This window comes from Gopherus flavomarginatus, chromosome 2, assembly GCF_025201925.1.
Source record: "Gopherus flavomarginatus isolate rGopFla2 chromosome 2, rGopFla2.mat.asm, whole genome shotgun sequence".
Lineage (NCBI taxonomy): Eukaryota > Metazoa > Chordata > Testudines > Testudinidae > Gopherus > Gopherus flavomarginatus.
This window is the reverse complement of record NC_066618.1, coordinates 161,119,454-161,141,997: the sequence shown is the minus strand read 5'-3', so window position 1 is coordinate 161,141,997 and position 22,544 is coordinate 161,119,454. Positions and strand designations below refer to the sequence as shown.

Below are 22,544 nucleotides of genomic sequence, written 5' to 3'. Positions count from 1 at the left end.
TCAAATGTCATAGGACTGTTATTGGTTAGTGGAGAGAGGAGAGATGCAGATACCCAGGAGCAAGAGTTTGCTATGCTGTGGTTACTACCATGAAGGGGAAAACCAGTGTGGGAGGATCATAACATAAGTCACAATGAACTGTGTGAACCAGATGATGTAAACGTGTGAGCTCTGTAGATACACACCAGCTTGATCTCCACTGAAACCCAGACCACTAAGTCAACATTGTGGCTGAAGGCTGTGGGCAGGGGGGAAGAATGAGACATTTTAGCGTATAAAAAAAGTTTATTCTTCCTTCATACAAGTCATGTATAAAAACTGGAAATATTTAAAAAAAACTGGCGGGGCTAGAGCTCTGTATAAACAACTACCACACAGGGGAAAAAAATCCTATTTTTATATTACCTTTTAAGTTAATATTTACATTTAAAATTCCTAATAAATACATAAATATGGCATCTACTCTTGCTTCTTGTTTTAAGCACAGCTTTAAAACCCAGGGAGGGATTGTGTCAGGGAAGGGGAGGGTACTTTTGACATTCAAGCATGAGTAGCCTCCATCTTTTCCATGAGATGCTGGAGGTGAGGAAATGACTGCTGTCCAATCTGCATGCTGAGCAGAGGCCTGTTAACAAGGGCTGGCGTGCTGGATAGCCGAGACCAGCCAGTCTGGTGTGTTGGAGGGCTGGATGGTTGCCCCTTGCAGATAGGTCAGGTTCAGCCAGCTCAGTAACTGCAGGTAATTCCAACAGCCAATAAAATTGTCCCTGAATGATGTACAAAAGATACTAGGACTGGTGTCTGGACAGTGCGTCCCTATGCATCTGATAGGGGGAGGAACACATGTTTAATTTCACAGTCTCTCATGAGGTAGGGCAGTGCTATTTTCCCCATTGCTCAGAAGGGGAATGGAGGCACAGAGGACTCACTCAAGGTCCCACTTGAAGTCTGGCAAAGCAAGGATGTGAACCCAGGTCTCCTGAGTCCCATGTAGTGCTCTAACCACTGAGCCATTATTCCTCTCTGCTGGGATTTGGCATCTTCTAGAAGACAACAATCCCCCTGGATCACAGTTTCAGTACCAATAGGGTAGACAGTTATCTGCCCCTCACTCCAGTAAAGTCCTCAGGTGTTAGGTACTAGATGGTCTAACCCTACAGCAAATAAAACAGGTAGCTACAGCTAAAATGTACAGCAGGTAACAAATGACCCAAGAACCAATTAAAACCTGCCTGTCACAGATGGAGGTAGAGGCTCTGGCCAGCTGGCTGAGGCTTGTCAAGTTTTCTAGAAGGCTAAAGCATCCAGCAGCAGCAGGTGGTATAACATTTAGTCAGAGCTTTTGGAGGTGGCCCTGAATGACAAACATGCCAGCTTTGCCAGTTGCAGTTCCCTCCAGCTGCCAAAAGCCAAGTCCCTGCAGCCAGAAAAAGCCAGGCGATGCCAATACCCATGGGGTAAGATTCCAGTGGTGCTCCACAGTAACATATTAGCAGAGTCATTGCAACAGAGTGTTACAAGGAAATCCCAGCCTGGATGTCTGACAGTAACTTAGATCCTGTCATTCAGAGGAAGAATCTGTTTGTTAAACAGCTTTTGCAGCATCACTCTTCCTAGAGGGCTTGCAAGGCTCTTGTCTCTAAAAGACAACCAATTCCCCCAGCCCAGCTGGTATCTACCAAGGATGCCTTACTCAGGAGCAGCCCAGGAGATCTTTGGGCAGGGGGTATCCAGGATTTCAGAGGCATTTATGGTTCTGGCTTGGAGAGAAGCAAGGCAATCCCACCCTGTTCCTCAGTTTAATTCTTCTTCCTCATAAAGGCCAATAAGCTTGGAGCAGATAATGTCTGCAACGCCCCTGAGATCAATCTTATCTAGTGTCTCCAGTAGCTGGTTGACAGAAGCCCCTACTCCTGCTTTGTTCAGCCAGGTGCATAACATCTGGTAATGTGGCTCCTGTGAGTACTTGTCACTCCTCTCCGCGATCTCAATCTCATTTTCTGTGAGGAGGAGGGCTCTCCCAAACCGTCTCCAGTCCTTGAAGGGCACTTCTTGAGTGAAGGTGTCGAAGGAGCACCGCAAAGCTGGGAGAGAGCCAAGGCACAAGCACCCAATGAGAACAGGGTAGATAGGGACACTGGAAATGTATTATGCTCTAGCAACCCAGCCATCTGTTCTAGTAGCTTCCACATCCCATCATGCCACACTAGGCCAGCTTCTCTTATATTCTCATCAGACTGGATGTAACTCCACCCATACTCACTGTGCAATATTCTTCTCTAGCCTATTCCCCATGTGACCATGAAGATCACTGGGACACAGATTTTGGACCCCAATTAGTTATCCCCAAGTTATATGACAGTCGGGAACACACATGGGAAGGATGATCCCCACTAAGGTTCCCTTTCTCCTCAAGGGATTCTATGTCTGCCAGGCTGAGGGGACTTTTATCCAGAGCTAGCGGAGGTTGTGTCAGTCTCCCCCCAAGAAATGGCTTCTTACATGAAGGGAAAGTTCATAGAAGACTTGTCTCCCCTCAAGTTCCCATTTCTATTCTCTTTCCTCCCTTCTGTATTTCTACGCAAAAAAATTAGCACAAAAGCTTTTTGAAGTATTTTGACCAGCCCTGTTTTTAGCTGCACGGTGGCACTCAGAAGGCACCCATTAAGGCTACAACACATCCCATGGAGGCCCAAAGCACTACAACAGACCACCCCAAACAAACACTTACTCTCTATTGGGTCCTTTCCTCTCCCTGGAACCAGTTTCCTCCTCCTGCTCACCACTTGAGATGCTGGGTTTCCCTGCAACACATGAGAAAATGACAACACACCTCCGTTACCATAGGCAACAGGCTGACACATGGAAAGATCCCAGTGGGGCAGGTCTGAGCACAACTGTGTGAGCCTCTGGGCACAGCTGCTCTTGATTGTCAGGATCGCCTCCATCCCATGGTTTTTGGGCTGGATTCTCAGACTGAAGGCCCCAGCACACTGTAATCTAATGCACACTGATGTTACCAGCTACCAGTAAGCACCAGCAAAAAGGAGACTTTCCTCTTCTCCCCTGGCTGATGCTGAGCCATGCAGGAGATTTTATGCCAAGTAGTCTGCCCTTCCTGTGAGACTCTTCAGTTAAGACTACTGTACAAGGATCATCTGAACCTTCTTAGCAGTGATATGCTGGGACCCCCAGTCTGGGACATGGGGAACAGCCCTGCCACTCCACAAGAGGAGGTAAAGAGCCATGATCTTGCTCATGGTATTTGTGCAGAGCATTCAGCACCCCAGGGTTACAAGCCTTCTGCTCAGCCAGGATATTGTTATGTGCTGCAGGCAGCAGACCCTACAATTCTTCACTTCTTCCACATGCCATAAGAGAGACCAGGCCTATGTGGGAGATCCTGCATTGCTAACCCTCATCACTCCTTCCCTGGCCAGGAGCACTATATCAGCCAGTCCCACAGGGCAGGGAGATGGCTTGGAGACCAAAAATCACTTGATCCGTAGACTCATGCTAGGGCACTTTGGCCACAAGCACCTAGTCCCCATAGTGGCAAAGACTGAACTCGTGATCTTCAACTCTCAAGAAGCTGCTTGGTTAGAAGAGAAATTTGCACCAGGTCAGATGTTAAAAAAAAGGGACTGAGATTGACCTGATTAAGTCTTAGATCCAGTACATGCAGTAAGGGCACATCAGTGAGTTACCTCCTGCTTGAGGGCACTGTCTGCTGCAGATAGAGCTGTAGTCTCACATCGACTATTCTTCCTTACTGCTTCTTTAGGGTCTGACACAGCCAGCAACCCATGCTGGGATTCCTGATCTAACTGCTCATTCCGCCTGTTGTCCTGAGTTGCCAGCCTCCCTCGAGTGCAGTTCCTCAGTGGTGAAAGGATATGCGCCTTTGTTAAGGAAAACTAAGACAAAAACAATTCTTTAAAACCAGCAGTAGCACATCTGCAGGTATCAAATTCCAAAGGATCAGGACTGTAGAGGCTACTTCAGAAGCAGCAGATTTCAGAAGCTATCATAAAAGTTAGAGATGGACCCAACTCCCCAAATCTGGGCTCTGAGCACCCAAGTTTGATGGAGGGTTGGAATGTGGTCCCAGAGCCTAACTATGAAATACTGGCTATCCTGAGAATCTCTAATCTGGAAGTGGGGTCCCCAACCACTCTGCATTTCTGCTAGGCAGGGGTAGCATCTAAACTCCCCTCAGAGACTAAACCAGACTGTTCATCTGAGACAGATTTACAGCTGGAAGAGGCCTGCTTTCTAATTTGGATGCAACCAAATTCTCAGAAGACCAACTTGCAGGAGCTCAACACTTTCAGATACATACCCCAGGCCTCACGCTCCCCTCTCCTGGCACCCTCCCCAGCTAACCTAACCCCTAATCATCTCACTGTCACATCTCCATTCAAGACACGAGAACAAGAGTGCTATGGGACAGACACCCGCCTCACAATGATGGGAATGCAAAGTGAACAGCCTGCTGCATTTGTGCCTGGGATGGCAGGTTCTAAGGAAGAAGGGGATGGGATGATGATGTTTTACCACCATCATGCAAACAAGATATCAGTTTCTGTGCAGCTGTCAGCTACCTCACAGATGCCAAGATGAAGCGGGGGAGACAACTTCTTGGCCAGAGATTGCCTTGAGTCACACAACTGTGTGAGTCCCTGTACTGCCACAGTCCCCAGCCCCATAACTACAAGAACTTCCAGCCCAATGCCCCTCCCTTTCTGACAGTGAAGGAAAAGGAGCCGCTGCCCACCACATGCACTTGGAAGCCCTGTGGTAGCAGCTTCCTTACTTGGACCTATGCAGATTCCATGGGAACCTAACAGGCTCAAGCTTTCTGGTTACAGGCAGATCTTTGAAAGCCCAAAGAGGGAGTGAGGGAGTAAAATCGAAGTTACAAAAAAAAAAAAGACTGATTAAATCCACTCTGCCCAGCTGACCAAAGTGACACTCACCTTGAAGCTGCCTGACATCTTTCTTGAATCACCTGGAAAGAGAAAGAGGAGCAGGAAAAGATTAGCAGCTTTTGCCCTTCCCCCTGAGCTCCTGTCTTTTCCTTGCAGAGGCTCCTTGTGCAGAAGGAAGGGGAAGAGGTAAGTGGCTTGCAGCCAAGCCTGAACTGAGTCATTCCCACCCCACAGTCAAGCCATTTGAGTTCTGTTTGACTGCTACAACCCAACCACCAGACCCACAACTGGCTAAACCACCTTCCACATTACACTAGGGGCAGTGGTTCTCTTCCTATTTACCATTGTGGGCTGCATATGCAGCTCTTGGTATGTTATGTGACACACACACCCTGAGGATGTCATGTGGGCCACAGCTGTGCGCGGATTAGACCACAAGTGTCCTGCAGGTTGAAAAAGGACCAGGCTAGGACCTGGCCTCACCACAGATAAGGTTGAAAAACCTTTTCTTTTCAAAGCTGATAATTCTTCTCCCAAAGTGCTCTACGATCCACATGCACCATCAGATAGTCCTGAAGACGGATGTGCCAACACAGGGGAACCCACAAACTCTATCCCTTCCCAAGGTACAGGCCCCCCAAAATGCTGATGTGTTCTTAAACTTTGAGCAAGTCACTTTCACTGCCTGGATTCAATGTACTCCCCCCCCCCCACCCCCATGCCATATGACCCCTGCCCTGTGAGCATCTCTTACCTCCAGAAGACGAGTTGCGACTGTACCAACACCACCACAAGACTGCAAGCAAGATCAAGATGACTAGTGCTACAATACAAATTACCATCCAGCCTGCAACGCCGCCTGAAGGAGAAGAAACGAGGTCTCATGGAAAAGAGCCAAATTCTCCTCTCAGCCAGCAATTCCAGTGGAGTCTCTTCTTATTCACAGCAGCAAGTAAAAAGAATCAGGCCCAGGGAGTCTGAACACCCACCTTTCTCCTTCAAGTACAGCACTGAGTTAAACATGAACTCCCACTGCTTCTACAGGCATCTCCCCCTCAATGCCCACTCCCCCGACAACCCTCTGCTCTTACCTGCCGCAGGAGGCGGGCCTGTGGGATGTGCACATTGGATGTCACTTTGTGGTGTGCAGGAACTGACCTGTGTGTCTCCTTCAGGACACCTGGGAAACAGATGACAATGGATCAGAATGAGGGAGGCCAGCCAGCCAGGGGAAGCCCCAGAATTCCCCACAATGATGACAACAGCAAGCCTACAGAGCAGAGTCATCAGATGCTTCTGCTTTAGCACGGATGACCCACCCACCTCCCACAGCCTGGGTCAGGCATTTCCCCTGTTTCTTCCCCAACCCAGCACAGCAGCAGCTCTGACCTGAGTGTGCACCTCTGGCATATTTCACAGGGATGGTCTGGAGAGCAGAAGGTACCATTCTTGCAAGTACACTGCGTGTTCTTACTGCTGTTGCACTTACTCAGCTGCACCTCATCTGGAGAGCATAGGAAAGACAACTCTGTTAGAGCACCGCCTTGCCCAAGCCCATGTTGCCAAGGCAAAGCATCCAACATCGGTGTAATGAGCAAGAAGGGATTTTCTTGCATTAATGAGGTAAAGGCTGTCATAAACAGATAGCTAAGGGTTAATGTCTCTTTCACCTGAAGCACCTGACCAGAGGACCAATCAGGAAACCGGATTTTTTTCAACTCTGGGAGGAGGGAAGTTTGTGTCTGAGTCTTTTGTCTGTCTGCCTGTTTTCTCTGAGCTTTGGAAAAGTAGTTTCTGTTTTCTAATCTTCTGTTTCTAAGTGTAAGGACAAAGAGATCAGATAGTAAGTTATATGGTTTCTTTCTTTGGTATTTGCATGAATATAAGTGCTGGAGTGCTTTGATTTGTATTCTTTTTGAATAAGGCTGTTTATTCAATATTCTTTTAAGCAATTAACCCTGTATTTTGTCACCTTAATACAGAGAGACCATTTGTATGTATTTTTCTTTCTTTTTTATATAAAGCTTTCTTTTAAGACCTGTTGGAGTTTTCTTTTCTGGGAAATTTCAGGGAAATTGAGTCTGTACTCACCAGGGAATTGGTGGGAGGAAGAAATCGGGGGAGATCTGTGTGTGTTGGATTTGCTAGCCTGATTTTGCATTCCCTCTGGGTGAAGAGGAAAGTGCTTTTGTTTCCAGGACTGGGAACGGAGAGGGGGAGTCACTCTGTTTGGATTCACAGAGCTTGTGTCTGTGTATCTCTCCAGGAGCACCTGGAGGGGGGAAGGATTATTTCCCTTTGTTGTGAGACTCAAGGGATTTGGGTCTTGGGGTCCCCAGGGAAGGTTTTTCAGGGGGAACCAGAGTGCCCCAAAACACTCTAATTTTTTGGGTGGTGGCAGCAAGTACCAGGTCCAAGCTGGTAACTAAGCTTGGAGGTTTTCATGCTAACCCCCATATTTTGGACGCTAAGGTCCAAATCTGGGACTAAGGTTTGACATGGTGTGCAGTGGTGAGATAGAATCCAGAAGCCAGTAGGAATATTATATTTTTCTTTTCTCTGCTAGGGACTTTTTAGCAGAGAGGGTTTGGTTTTCAAAGAAACCAGAGAGAAATTTTTTTTTTCTGCTCTCTCTGGCAGTTTGTGGCTTGCATCTTAAGCAAGAAACCATTAAGGTGCTATTAAGAGTCTTTTGTCACACAATAGCACTCCCATTGAGAGTCATTACCAGCACTATATACATGCAAATAAAGTGGTTTTTCAGGTTTACTTAACATTGAAGATTAGCTAAAGGCACTGTTGCTAGGCAGACTTCAGGAGGCAACAGAGAACCTGCAGTTCTGAAGATAAACACCGGAGGGCACCCCAACACAAGAAAACAGGAACCATGACTTCTAAGGCAAAAATTGAGGCCGAAGAACAAATCAAAGAAGCTGAACACAGGCGAGAGATGGAAAAACACAAACAGGAACTAGAAATAAAACAAAAAGAGATGGAGCTGAAAGAAAAGGAAGAAAGCATCAAACTGGCAGCCTACCAAAGAGAACAGGCAGCCAAAGAGGCAGCACACAAAAGAAAACTAGAAGAAGAAGAAGAGGTGGCCCACCGAAGAAAACAGGCAGACAGACAAAAGACTCAGACACAAACTTCCCTCCACCCAGAGTTGAAAAAAATCCGGTTTCCTGATTGGTCCTCTGGTCAGGTGCTTCAGGTGAAAGAGACATTAACCCTTAGATATCTGTTTATAACAAAGGCTGTTACCTCTGTTTGGACTGAGGGGCTCAGTTCCTTCTTGATAGGACTAGAGATCCTGCCTGCTCTACACAGACAAGATCCTGAGTCACTTTTCCTTAGCATAGCAATTTACCCAGAATTCTTTGCCAGAGTCTCCTCCCTCAGCCACTCCTGTAGGAGGCACTGATTGATTGCATCCCTACACCCAAGAGCGGACAGCTGTTCTCATGCTTGTTTATAAGGTAGGCAAAATTCGTGTTTCTCTCCCTCCCCTACAAATATAATTTTGACGGATATCAATGTTGATTTTTAAGCATTTTCTATCGGAATTATTACAGCTGTGGGAAATCATTGGGGAGGAAGGCCAGACAATTAAATGACAGTGAAATTCTGTAACTGCTAAAAAAAATTGTCAACATCCCATGTCAAAATATAAAAAAGTAAATATCCTTAAACCAAACTCTAGTAAGTTCTCCAGCAGCGTTTTGCTTACTTTGCCCATCTGTAAATTGCAGACATCATCAGTGGAAGTTTGTGTCAGGGTGTACGTACATGAAATTGACATTTACCAATAAAAGAGTTTAATCTTTCCAGCCTACTTGTAAAGCATACATTGCATCTCCACCCACAGCAGCTGGTCCACATGGAAGATGATAGCCTACAACTGCTGCCAGATGATAGATGGTATTACATTAACTCAAGAATGAAAGGTCTGTGCTGCAGAGCTCAAGGTCTTCGCAAGCCTTGACAATTGCCTACAGTTTGTTATATTTTATATAGATAATGGGATATATTCAGCCCTGGCGTATGCAGGTACAATGGAGTCGATGGTGCTGCACCTGCTTATGCCTGCTCTGCTGTCCAAAAGCCAAACACCAATCGTAATAATAGACCAGCAGGAAGCGCTATGCATGGGGCTCATTCATCTGCCCATCACTCAGTAACTTTTAGCCTCTCTAATGCAAGATGCTCTCAGCCAAGCTCATTTACCACAGAGTAAGCCACTTATTTGTAATGTAGTGGCAGCAAACAGCCCCAGTCATTGACCAGCAGATCATCATGCTAGCCACTGTACGAACAGAACCAACCACCTGTCCCACGGAGTTTACAGTCCCTCCATGGTTTGGCTCAAACTAGCATGGTGAACTGAGCACAGTGGAAAAACTGCCCCCCTGGAGGAGCGGAGGACCTCAGCATCTATTTCTTCTCAGTACCTTTTCTGCAGACACGACAAGTCAGGCACTTGGGAAGCGCATTGGGGTACTCTGTGAATTCAGCTCCTTCTTCACACCGAGAGCACTTCCCGCTAGTGTTAGAGGTAACACAATGCTTTTCAACATGGAAACCTGCAGGAAAGGAGGAGGAGATGTGTGAAGAGAGAGACAGATAGATAGATATAAGACAGAGTACACAGGTGGCATTTCCATGAATAAAGGGCTAGACCTGCGTTCAATGAAATCAAAAGGTGGCAAACTCAAAACTGATAAAAGGAAGCACTTCTCACATAATGTGTAATTAGACTGTGGAACTCTCTGACTCAGGAAGTTAAGGCCAAGAACTTAGCAAGGTTCAAAAACAGATTTACATGGATATCTTAATAAATAATTAGGATAACCTAGAATTAGAACAATGTTGGAAGTGATATTAAAATCTCCTGCTTCAAGGCTTAAACTCATCTTTAACTCATGAAGCCCGGGGGAGACTATGCTGGAAGCAGATCATCACGTGTCTCCCTCCTGCAGGGGTTTAATGAGATATGATGACCACAGGAGTGTCTTGAAACCATTGTATTTAATGTTCTGACTTGTCTGTATGTCTGAGACAGCTCCCAAAAGCAGGAAACGTTTCAAAGATTATGCTGAGGTGAATCAGACTATGTGGGCCCTTGGACTAGCCCTTGATGTCAATAGATGTTCTAGATACGTGCATCTGGCTTGCTGGGTTGGGGGGGCCTACAGACTCTGGAACAAAAAGGAAAGGGGTGGGGAATTCATGCAAAATCTCAGAGCAGGCTGTGCAGCTAGCCAGCCCTATGAGGCTGCTAGGGTGACCAGATGTCCTGACTTTAATCAGGATTGTCCCAATATTAGGGGCTGCGTCTTCTATAGGACCCTCTTCCCACCCCCACTCATAAGCCTATGCTGCCGGCCTAATTATAAATTTTGACAAATATCAGTGCTTATTTAAATTTTCACAGCTGTGGAAAGTTATGGGTGGTGAGGCAGTAATCCTTTAGTGACAGACGTTGAGATTCAAAACATTAAATATTTGTAACTGTTAAACAAATGGGTCAACATTGCATGTCAAAACATACAATATAAATATCCTGAAATCCAAATTATGTTCCCAAACAGCAGTTTTCTTACTTTTTTTCCTATCTGTGATTTTCAATCAGTGGTTTTTGTTTGGGAGCATATGGGGGAAAAAAAATTATTAAAAAGAAAAAAAATCAACATTTACTTGTTTAAAAAAAAAAAAAAATCTAATCCTTCCAAAATTACACATGACTACCCACCCACACCCCCTGGGGAAGAGGGCAGTGACCTGTTTGCAGGAGGCTGGCAGACAAAGCAGGAGTTTGGGATATAAGAAGCCAGTTTGACCTGACAGAGGGACCTTTGTTTTGACTCAGCTAGACAGGACCTTTTGTATTGTGGAAGGGGCAGAACTGCCAGGGTCTCCATAAGACTGAGGGGAATGGGAGGAGAGGATGTTACTGGGAAAGCATTTAGATCCTTTTATTGTTTTACATGTTCGCCAAGAGCCTTTTTATCATTAACTAAACATACTCTGCTTTAGAAAAGCTGCTCGGTCACAACAATCACCACCACTCATAGCCCTTGGAGAGAAACCAAGGTGCAGGGGCTGGACATTTATCAGACCTACCAGGATAAAAGCAAGGGGCCTGGAAGCCTAAGCCCTTAGTCAGGAAGGGGAGGAGCGCGGATCCCTGCTCACAGAGAGGTGATGGTTAGAGGTCTGGGACCCGAGAGGCATTCCTGGAGCAGACCACGGAGTGGGGGCAAAGGGGTAGCCACCCTAGAACTGACAGGGGGATCTTACATCTTGTGCAGCATCTGGAGCCGACTGTTGTTGGAGACAGGATTCTGTACTAGAGGGACACTGGTGTGGTCCAGTCTAGTAATTCATGTGTTGCTATTATGGATGAGTGAGCACCAGTGAAGGAATGAGATGGAGATTGCTACCCTCTCTCAGGGTGCTGGTAACCCCACTGCTCTGGTATTATGGAGCAGTGGAGGGGTGGACATGGACACAGAGACCCAGGGGCACATGCACTAGGCACAGCTGGAGCAGGCAGCATTATTGCAATGGAAACTCATACCCCCCATGTACACCTAGGACGGGGCAGTGGGTGGAGAGTCCGATGCCCCCCACAGGATGGTAAAGGAGGAGAGGGAAAGAGCTGGAAATCAAAGTCACCCTTGTGCCCCTAGGATGAGGACAGAGCAGGGCTCGATAGCAAAGGTCCAGGACACAGCAGACAGCTGAGTTTCCTAGTTATCCCCAGAGCAGTGACAGTGCAGGCAGGTGGGCAGAAGAGAGGGGAGCAGATGAGGCAGCTCTGGTAGCATCGTACCTGCAGGGCACTTTCTGCAAAGATGATCTTCATGTTGGTAGAACTCGGAGTCCTCTGTGCTGCGACTCAAAGCTACAGGGATCAACTGGGGCCCCTCTGGATCCTGGGCCAGCGAGACACTTGCTGACTTGGTTTCATGCTAAAAATAGATTTAAAGACAGAGGGTCAGTTGAGTTTGGGTGGCTGATTTGCTGAAGCAACAGCATCTGGCTGAAGATGAGAAGGCTAGGAAGCATGGGGATTGAGGGGGAGGGGACAGCTGCGTGGTAATTCAGACTGGGAGATACTCAAAGGAAAAAAAAGACGTGGACAAAAGACTGGGAGTAAGGACACCTGGTTCTAGTCCCAGCTCTGCCACTGGGTGGCCTTGGGCACTTCATTCCCCTCTCTTTGCTCATATCTCCTCAGGGAACAAAGGTCCTCAACCCCTTGGAGAGGTTAATAAAGGTTCACTGGGATCCCCTGGATGTAAGGACCTACAGAAGGGTGCAGGATTATCAAGATTTCCCTGTAATGGTCCTCTCCCACCCATGTCTGGTGCTTGGGAATGAGCGGTCAATTGTGGTGGGATTGAGGTGGAGGAGGAGGAAGAGGAGCATATGCAAAAGCATCATTGCCTTGCCTGCCCCTCCCTCCCCATGATACTAAAAGTTTGCCAGCTATGCCACACGAAAAACACCAACAGCCTGCTCAGAGTAGGGTACAGCCCTTTAGAGTTGGTAGGGCAACTCCCACCTGTTCATGGTGTGTGTGTGCGTGTTATAATCTCCTTAGTGTAATGTTCAGTTCTGTGCATCTGATGAAGTGGGCTGTAGCCCGCAAAAGCTTATGCTCAAATAAATTTGTTAGTCTCTAAGGTGCCAAAAGTACTCTGTTCTTTTTGCTGATTTTAGAGAGACAGTCCTGATTTTGGGGTCTTTTTCTTATATAGGCTCTTATTACCCCCCATCCCCATTCTGATTTTTCACATTTGCTGTCTGGTCACCCTAGCTCAGAGTGACTCAAACTTCAGTCTCACAGTTTGCGAGGCCAGAGCTCTCAGTGAACAGCCCTGAATATGAGGTAACCTTGTGTTATTCCCCCTTTATCTGGTCTAGAAAATCAGGAAGTCCATGGCCTGTTTTTTATCTGCTCTAGTCATTACTCATTCATAGGAGGATGTTGCATCAGACCTTACCACCTCACCTTCTAGAGGTCATATTAGGGAGTTATTGTGTGGACACCCCCTGGATTTATCTTGGGCCAAAATACCAGCTCCATGTCACAATGCAGCCAGCCCCTCTGCAGGACAACATTGTTGCACTTTTCACCTGAGCATCTTTACAGAGGCAGGCACCATTATCTACCCCCACAAGTACATATGGGGGGGAACCAAGGCACAGAGAAGTTCTTCTATTGCTGAAGGTCACAAGTTAGCCATAGAATCCGGCTTTCCCCAACTTCCAGCCCTAAGATTCCTGGGCAAGCCAGATGGCCCAGCAAATCCAGGGAAAGCACCCTTGCTGTGGGAAGACAGAATCCAAGAGGTTCCCAGAAATTACAGGGACTCTTCTTTCAGCACATGCCACAAGAAAAGCCTTCTCTAAGGGGGGGTCTCCTCTGGGTGGCCCTTTTACCTGTTTCCATAACAGATCCCTAGTCTCTGCCACTCCCCGCTCCCCTCCCATATGCTCCTCCTCACTAGTTCCCACTGGGGCCCCCCCAAAAAAATTTTCACCGGGGCCCAAACCAGCTCTTGGCAGCCCTGGTTCCCACTTTTATTCACACCTGGACAAAACTATCAGATTGCAATCTTCCTCAAACTCCCATACACACTCCTTACCAGGGAGGGAGGGAGAAAAGGAAGGGGCAAGAGATGGAGAGACAGACAACGGGATGTAGTGTCTCTACCTGCTACAAATCAGCCTGGTGCAACTGCAGTAGCAAGTACAGGGTGAAGGAGGATGTGGTCATTCCCAAACAGGATGAGCTGGGGGAGCGTACAAAGAAGATCTTAGATTCTCCTGCTGGGGGCACAGCTCCAATATCTCCACGTCCCCCACACCCTACACTAAATTTATGAAGGGAACAATGGAGAAAATCCCAGCAGCACTTTCTGCATTCCACAGGCCTTCATCATCCCTCTACCAAACTAAGCTTCCACTCCCTTCCTCTTTTTTTTGTGGTTATAAAAAGAGACCATTTTTCCTCCCACCCCAGTCTCTGGCACCACCTGTGCTAATCCTTCCTCACTCATCCCAATCTTTCTAGGCCAGTCGGAAGCAACACTGTTTGCTTAAAAAAACAACAACAACAACAAAAAAAACAAAGAAAAGTTTCCCCGAGTGAGCCAGGAGCAGCTTTAAAAAACAAACAAAAAAAACTCTCTGCAGGAAACAAGGTTTGAAACAATTAAAATGCACTTGACATTAAATAACTGCACAGATCCGAGCTGTGTAAACTTCTCCCAACCCTGTCAACACACACACTTTCTCCACCCAACTACTGGGGAGGGTGTGAGCTAGGAAACTGGCTGCAGCTGGTTTCATGCAATAGTGCTCCCTGAACCTAGGATGACTCAGATCCGTAAACATTCTTCAGGCCATCCCCCATCCCACAGAGCGCGCAAACCCTTCTGTTTGTTCTTTGCAGCATCAGGGCTACACTTTCAAGTACACATCAGCAGCCAGGGGAGACACTCTTGTTTTCTTCAAGCACACACAGATCTTTCGCTGGATGGACACGAGTGAAATTCACCCCTGGTTTCCCCCACCCCATCATCCCAGAGCCACAGCCATCCCCTGGTTAACAGTATGATTGGGTCAAAGCTTGAGGTAGCGGAAACTCCAGAGCCCTGCAATGGAGGATGTTCCTTATCCTCAGTTACTCCAGTACAAATCCATCAACTCAAGGCATCACATCACAGCCACTTGTGGCAATACCACTGACATTGTAGCTGCACTCATCATCCCAACAGATCCCAAAGCACTTCAAGAACACCTCCCTGATCCAGGATTGTATCACACACCTTTGCAAGGAGAAGCGGCTGCTACTGAACGATGCAAAACAACTCGACACAGTTTAGGGCTGGAGACAAGGATACCTCATGGCACTGAAACTGTGGGGGGGTGGGATATTGGGATGGAAGTTGGCCAGAACCTCCTGAGCCATGGGATCTTGATGCTCATGCAGTGAGGACATGCACGAAAAGAGCCCCAACCCCTTAAAAAAAAAAAAAACACACACACACACAAATTGTTCACCCTACAGAACTCCCAGCCTCTGCAGAGGGACAGAGCCAGAGTCTCCCACATGGCTGCCTGCTAGTAAGGAGTGGGTATGGGGAAGTGTCTCTATACAGCTAGGGAGGTTACAACCCCACGCACACACTGGTACATAGATGCAACTAGGGGAGCATGCACCAGCTTGGCTAGGCAGAGTTACTGAACCCACCAGGAGCTCCCTGCACACTTCCATTCCTCCCACAAGTTCCTTGGGTGCCACCCACCCCCTCCAATGCAAGGACTCTGCAACTCCCCTCACTGGGGGTTCCTGTGTGCCCCCCATTCCATGTGCTGTGTACATGTCATTCCCCACACAACCATTCCCTTCCCCCCCACACACCACACTTTTCCCAATGCCAAGAGCTCTGTGCACTCCCACACCATAGTTCCCCAGTTTCCCCCCAACCAGGGGTTCTATATAGCCACATACAAGGGTCCCTGTTCACCCCTTCTGCCAGGGCTGTGTGCACATCCCCTATACTTCCCCTCATTTGTCTGGGAGATTGTAACCTGTTGACAGGGCCGGCGCTTCCATTTAGGCAGCCTAGGCAATCGCCTAGGGCGCCAGGATTATTGGTGGGTGGCGTTTTGCCAGAGGGGGCGGCAGGCGGCTCCGGTGGAGCTGCTGCAGTTGTAGCTGCAGACGGTCGGCTGCTCCCGTGGCTCCGGTGGACCGTCCGCAGGCATGACTGCGGCAGCTCCACCAGAGCCGCGGGAGCAGCCGACCGTCCGCAGCCACAACTGCGGCAGCTCCACTGGAGCCGTGGGAGCAGCGCGTGGGGCGGCGAAATTGCTGTGCGCCTAGGGCGTTAAAACCCCTAGCGCCGGTCCTGCCTGTTGACACCCTGAATGACTCTATTGGAAGGAGGAGCAGGGGTATTATGCAGGAAGGGGTTAATAGGGCCATTTGTTTGATCTAGACCTGGGGTTCTCAAACTTCATTGCACCACAACCCCCTTCTGACAACAAAAATGACATGACCCTCAAAGCAGGAACTGAAGCCCGAGCCCACCCAAACCCCACTGTTCTGGGCAGGGGGACCAAAGCCCAAGGCTTCAGCCTCAGACATGGGGCCTGTAACTTGAGCCCTGCTGCCCAGGACTGAATCCCTCAGGATTCAGCCTCAGGCCCCGAGCAAGTCAGCCTTCATGACCCCATTAAAATGGAGTTCCAACCCACAATTTGAGAACCGCCAATCTAGACAATTGCAGAGGTTCTTAAAGTTACGGTGGCAAGGGGTCAATGTGTATCCCCCATTTTCCTCCTTTCAGTTTTCTGACTTCCACCTGCAAACTTAATAGGATTCTGGCCCTTGATACTGAAAACATTCCTGGAAATTTTGGAATTGATCAGATGCAGCATTACAGAGCGATTGTGATAGCTACAAACAGACAAACACGGATGTGTCATCAAGTTGAACACAAGGCCTTTACAACTTGACCAACAATCCACATATCCACTTGAAATACCCACAGGTAATGAAGTTTGCTTTCACCTTTCAGTAATAAAGCCTGTCTAATACAACCAGGTTACAGCCACTATCAACCCCAACTCTAACAAAAACAGCTTCACCTATAGCTTAGGCAGGTCTCAAACAAGACTTGAAACTCACCAAGCAAGGGAGCAAATAGAAGCTCACCAGAATGTTCTTAACATGAGATAATGTTATCAACAGACGCCCAACAGCAGCACCTTACATCAGCCACTGCAAGACAGCTCCCAGGCTATTCCCTTCAAAAGGATAAAATCTAAACTGTAAAGCCCTGGGTGATCCTCAGAGGGCACATTTTACATTAAGCCTCAGCCCCCTGTGGTTGGGACATATCCCCTGTTTAGAAGCTTGGAAACAGCCACAAAAGATTAAGAAACTTGCCTGAGATCACATAAGATGTGTCTATATTGCATAGCAAACCTGAGCTCATGGACTCAGCGTTTCTAAGTCTATGCCTGAGCATCCGCACTGCTAGACCGAGGTCTGACAGCCGTACTAATGGACCCATACTGCACCATGCTGACCCTCTGACTTGGGTCCATGCAGGGCCAGCTCCAGGCCCCAGCGTGCCAAGCGCGTGCTTGGGGCAGCATGCCACGGGGGGCGCTCTGCCGCTTGCCGGGAGGGCGGCAGGTGGCTCCGGTGGACCTCCCGCAGGCGTGCCTGCGGTTGCTCCACCGAAGCTGCGAGACCAGTGGACCCTCCGCAGGCATGCCTGTGGGAGGTCCACCGGAGCCGCCTGCCGCCCTCCCAACCCGGTGTTTTAACCATAAGACCTTTCTTCTTCCCTAACCCCTTCCCACTCAGCAGAGACACCAAGGACTGACTGGGTTGGTCCCTCCAGCTCAAGGTTAAGATACATTGGTGGGGTGAAGGTCACATGGCTATATCCTTCATCCGCTGAGAAAACCTGTAACAGCCCTGTCCAGGAGCCTAATCCCTCTTCCACTCAAGTCAATGGGAATCCTTCCTCAGCCTTCAGACGAACTGGCTTAGCCTTTGACTGTACAGCATTTCCACCAACATGGACTTCACCCAAGCAGTATACTCAGGCCCATATCTGGGCCATCCTAGGCACAGATTTGCCAGCAAGAGTCCTCTGTTGAGCTCATGAAGCTAAAACACAAGAGGCACATGCCATACAGCTAAGGGAAGGCTTTTTGAGATGAAAACAGGAAATGTAAATCAGTCACCCCTGAGGAGATGGATGTTAAAATTACTCACCCTAGTAATATTAATACATAATGGTCTGCAGGGCTACCCCTCCCAGATTAGAGATATTTTTAAGAGGCAAGCCTGGAGAATAGAGAGGATAATTCCCCCACCAGAAGACAGGCCTGAGCAGTTACAGTCCATCATGCAGACTGCTATTTAGTGCAGTACAAGTCCCTTATAGCATGAAATTCACCCCCCCATGCACAGAGCCACAGCAAGGCCTGGGCACCACTTAAATGGTGCTGGCTGTTCATACAGGAGTGAATTTCACCAACAGCAGCCACTGATAGCTCCTAATACAGTTCAGGAGAACAAAAAGGTGACATTAGTACAACGTATGGTTATTTAGCAAGGCCCTGCTCAAACAGGGATGGAAACAAAACATGAAACAAGATGGTTTGAACATAGTTTGGACTGTCACATTGGACATCAGTATATTTTTGCAGCAGAGAAAGAAACTAGACACATTTTAAACATAACCCAGAACCACAGTACCCCATTTGCAATACAAGATAGAATAGATCCATTTTTCCCCCTTAAATTATTGTTTGTGGCCAGCATGGTTCTAGTGTCACACACACACACTTTTCCTCTCCTGCCAATAAAACCAAGTTTTGGAGCATCTCAAAAAAGATATACTGGCATTAGAAAAGGTTCAGAGAAGGGCAACTGAAATGATTAGGGGTTTGGAACAGGTCCCATATGAGGAGAGATTAAAGAGGCTAGGGCTTTTCATCTTGGAAAAGGGGAGACTAAAGGGGGATATGATAGAGGTATATAAAATCATGAGTGGGGTGGAGAAAGTGAATAAAGAAAAGTTATTTACTTGTTCCCATAATAGAAGAACTAGGGGCCACCAAATGAAATTAATTGGCAGCAGGTTTAAAGCCAATCAAAAGAAGTTCTTCTTCACACAGTGTACAGACAACCTGTGGAACTCCTTGCCTGAGGAGGTGGTGAAGGCTGAGCTCATTTTTCCCCTCTCTAAAAATTTATGGAGGTTAAGTCCATTAATGGCTATTAGCCAGGATGTGTAAGGAACGGTGTCCCTGCCTCTGTTTGTCAGAAGCTGGAGATGGATGGCAGGAGAGAGATCACTTATGTTCTGCCCAGCCAAGAATCTACACCAGGCTTACAACATTCTGAAAAAAGCTTTGATGTCCACACCAGTGAAGGAAACAGTACTAACTCTATACTGCATTTTGTAAGACACTTCTAAGTTGACATAACACTTCATGCCCCATGCCCCAGAGAGATTACAGTTTTAAGTTTTGTGTACTTTTAAAAAAAACAAACAAACAAAAAAAGCATTTTAGGTGCTTCACAGAAACAAATGAAGCCATGCACTCTGCCCAAAGCCCTTATAGGTGAAGACCCTGATTTGCAGACACTTGAACCACTCTAACTTTAATCCTGGGAGGAGCCCTAACGTAGTTCCCAGATGGAGCTCAAAGGATCTAGTCACATGAGTAAAGTTAGCCAAGTCCAGGTCAAGTTCAGATATGACTCAGCAATTATGGGGGTAACAAGAGGAAGGAAGAGGGTGATGATAATGACGTCATCAGTATGTGATGCACATCACTTCCTAACTGTTTCTTTCAGTATGTTGCTTGGGGTGTGCTTTTTTCCCCCCTCTCTAAAAAGTTAGATCTGATAGCATCTCCACCAGGTTGCCCGAGGAAGTTCATACAAGCATTTGACATACAGGGCAGGAGACAGAGGCACAGATGAGGGAGTGGGAGAAGCAACTACAGATTATAAAAAAGGCTGTCAATAGCAGAACAAAGGGAAATCAACTGGGGGAGGAACATGGAAAGAGACAAGGTATGAGACTGCTGCTTTGAAACCAGACTAGCCACCGCTGTGTTCAACCACAGCATGGACAGGCCAGAATCCAACAAGCAACTGCACTTCCAGCAGCCAAACAGAACTACAGATCATGAGCGAAATCCTGCCTCCACTGAAGCCAATGACTAAACTCCCATTTTTTCCAGGAGTCTCCAAGCTATAGCGCAGAGGTGGGCAAACTACAGCCTGTGGACCACATCTGGCCCATGGGACCGTTCTGCCCTGCCTTTGAGCTCCCAGCAGGAGAGGCTAGCCTCTGTCCCCTCCCCCACAGCCTCAGCTTGCCAAGCCACCAGCGCTTTCCAGCTACGAGCTCCTGCCGGGAGGTACAGCAGCATGGCTGCCAGTCCTGTTGCTCTGAGCAGCATGGCAAGGAGCAGGGGGGTTGGATAAGGGGCAGGGGGTTCTGGGAGGCAGTCATGGGACAGGGAGAGGTTGGATGGGGTGGAGGGGCACACAGTAGTCAGGGAAGGTTGGATAGGTGTGGAAATCCCAGAAGTTCCATGGTAAAGGGGCATGGGAGTCCCAGGGGTATGGATAAGGGTCAGGGCAGTCAGGGAGTAGAGGGGGGTTGGGTCCCAGGAATGGGTTGTCTGGGGATAAGGAGCAGAGGGGGTTGGATGGGCAGGCTGTTTGGGGGAGGCACAGCCTTTCCTACCCAGTCCTCCATACAGTTTCAGAACCCTGATGTGGCCCTAGGGCCAAAAAGTTTGCCCATTCCTGCTGTAGAGTATACATACTACCAATATACTAAGAAGTTCACATCCTAAGACCCACGTTCCCCAAAATTCAAACCTTATTAGTTTAGAAAATAAAAGGAAAAAGTCCCTTGTTCCTCTGTAAAAGCAGCAGAATTGAGCCCAAAAAGTTACTAAACCCAAATGCTCTCTAAACAAACTGGTAAGTCCATTGCTAGAAGAGACACCCCAAGACACGGAGCTGGCACGTTCTTGGAGCGCCGCTGGCAGCAGTAGGATCCAAGCAGGAAACCTCTGCACAGGGAACCTACCCTCAGAATCCAGGAGAAGGGAAAGTCCCCCGCGACCTCTGCGGGGCAGGGGAGCCTGAAGTCTTTTGGGGTTAGGCAGCGGGTTGTCAGAGCGCAAAGCAAACCCTAGTCACCAACGCTCTCCAGGTACTACATCGCTTGTAAGTCCACCCCGAGCAAGGTAGGGCCTAACCCCCAGTGTAGACAGGGCTATCCCTGGATAGGGGGGAGAGGGGGTGCTTCTCCCTTAGGGGTAGGACAGTCTTCACACACGCAGTCTTTAGCGCACAGACCTGTCCACACCGGATTCTTGTGATCAGCTCCCTTCGCCGCCTCCCCACCCCGTTACATACATATAAAAACGGCTTGAAAAGTGCCCAGGTGAACGCCCCCCCCCCACACACACACCTGCTCAGATGAGCCGCCTCCCCCTGCCTTGCTTATCCAGGCGATCCCACCCCCAGCTCTGCCCCCTCCTCAGCCATAGCGAGGAAGGGAGCGCACAAGTCCGGACACGTTCCGCAGCGGAGAAGAGACCTAGGGAGCTCCGACCCCAGCCCAGCCTGCACCCAGGTGAAGGGGCGCTCCGGGTCCTAGAGCCCCCCCTTCCCTTGAGACACCCGGGGCCGATCGCTGGCTCACCGCGAGCAGGCAGAGAAGCAGCAGCAGCAGGCTGGCACTCATGCTGGCCAGCCCCGGGCTCATCCCGCCGGTGAGGAGGGGACACCACTCCTAGTCCCCCGCTATCCCGGTCAGGGCTCTCCTAACTTGCGGCTCTGTGCGCCTGTATCCTCAGCACAGAGGTGCCTTGGTCTCAGGGAGCTCCTTGGCGAACGATCCGCACAGCTCGCTAGTCAGTAATCAAGTAAGTGAAAGCTGCACTAAGCAATGTAGAGGAGGAGCCCAGAGGCGGAGGGAGGGGCGGGCGTGGGAGGATCCAGCCCCTTGGACCTGGAGCTTTAGATCTGTGCCTACCTCTCTCTCCAAACCGCGTTAGCTGCAGGCACCTGGGCATGGTGTGTCACTGAGCTGCACTGCAAGAAGGGAGCCCTGATCCTGCAAACTCTCATGCATGTGTTACTTTACTCATGTGCCCCTGATTTGGAGAGGGAAACGTTTTGCATGTGCCTAGGGCCCCAGTCCTGCAGACAAGAACATAAAAACAGCCCTACTGGGTCGGACCATTGGTCCAGCTAGCCCAGTATCCTGTCTTCCGACAGTGGCCAATGCCAGGTGCCCCAGAGGGAATGAACAGAACAGATCATCATCAAGGGTTACCCAAGTTCAATAAAACTACTCCCTTCAGTAAACCTACTCGTGTGCTTAAGTGACTGCAGGATGGAGGCTTTAGTTAAAAGTTTAATCTAGTTCTCTGTTCACTGCCTTAAAACAATAGCAAGAACAAAACAAGACAAATAATTTAAAAGCAATAGTTTGCATGATGTAAAGGCAGAATTCTCAGTTCCAAGTGAAGTCTGGAGGAAATTCCAAAAGTTAAAGGATCCAATTCAGATCTTACACGTATTTAATACCTGAATCCATGTGATGCCTGATTTACACCAATCTGAGAGAGTGAAGGAGCAAGTCTAAAGTTACTTACCTTATTGCTAACTCTGCAAGAGTGCAAATTAAGCCCCAAGACGTCATTGCTGATATTGAAACAATGCAGCCAGGCTGAGCAAGTGCTGTGGAGGAAACCAATTTCCTGCTTTCTAATGAGCAGTTTCCCATCTTCAGTGTTGCATTAAAGGGGGAAGAACATTTTGTTGTTCTTTACCTTTAATCCTGTTGTTTAGGACTCTGACTGGCAGCTGCTGGGGAGGTTGGGGTGTGGGTGTGTTGGACCTTATCCCCTGAACCCACCGAACCGAACTGAACTCCACCATATGAGGGTCATCCTATCCTCATTACTTGGCCCACTTATTTATAACTATGATTGCCTGTCATTCCTGTATGAGTGATGTACCCTCTCTGC

The 22,544-nt window shown here is 48.3% G+C and overlaps 1 protein-coding gene across 2 annotated transcripts; it reads right to left on the bottom strand.

Moving 5' to 3' along the window:
• Positions 1-265: 265 nt before the first annotated feature.
• On the bottom strand, positions 266-21,323 carry LOC127044884 (tumor necrosis factor receptor superfamily member 10A-like). Of its 2 annotated transcripts, XM_050940134.1 has the most exons (10): positions 21,212-21,323; positions 11,764-11,902; positions 9,380-9,511; positions 6,321-6,435; positions 6,023-6,111; positions 5,686-5,790; positions 4,980-5,011; positions 3,708-3,917; positions 2,732-2,804; positions 266-2,084 (listed from the first exon to the last, which is right to left on the bottom strand). In XM_050940134.1, exons 1-10 carry the CDS (start codon positions 21,272-21,274, stop codon positions 1,795-1,797), a joined length of 1,248 nt encoding a protein of 415 aa, XP_050796091.1. In that variant the 5' UTR covers positions 21,275-21,323; the 3' UTR covers positions 266-1,794. The 2 variants fall into 2 exon arrangements, with proteins under 2 accessions (XP_050796091.1, XP_050796092.1); XM_050940135.1 differs by lacking the exon at positions 3,708-3,917.
• Positions 21,324-22,544: the final 1,221 nt, after the last annotated feature.

Coding starts and splice junctions, on each gene's coding strand:
- LOC127044884 (XM_050940134.1), bottom strand. CDS start 21,274: ATGAGCCCGGGGCTGGCCAGCATGAGTGCCAGCCTGCTGCTGCTGCTT. Junction 6,436..9,379: donor TTGTCGTGTCTGCAGAAAAG/GTACTGAGAAGA, acceptor TATGCTCTCCAG/ATGAGGTGCAGCTGAGTAAG. Junction 5,012..5,685: donor TCGCAACTCGTCTTCTGGAG/GTAAGAGATGCT, acceptor TTCTCTTTCCAG/GTGATTCAAGAAAGATGTCA.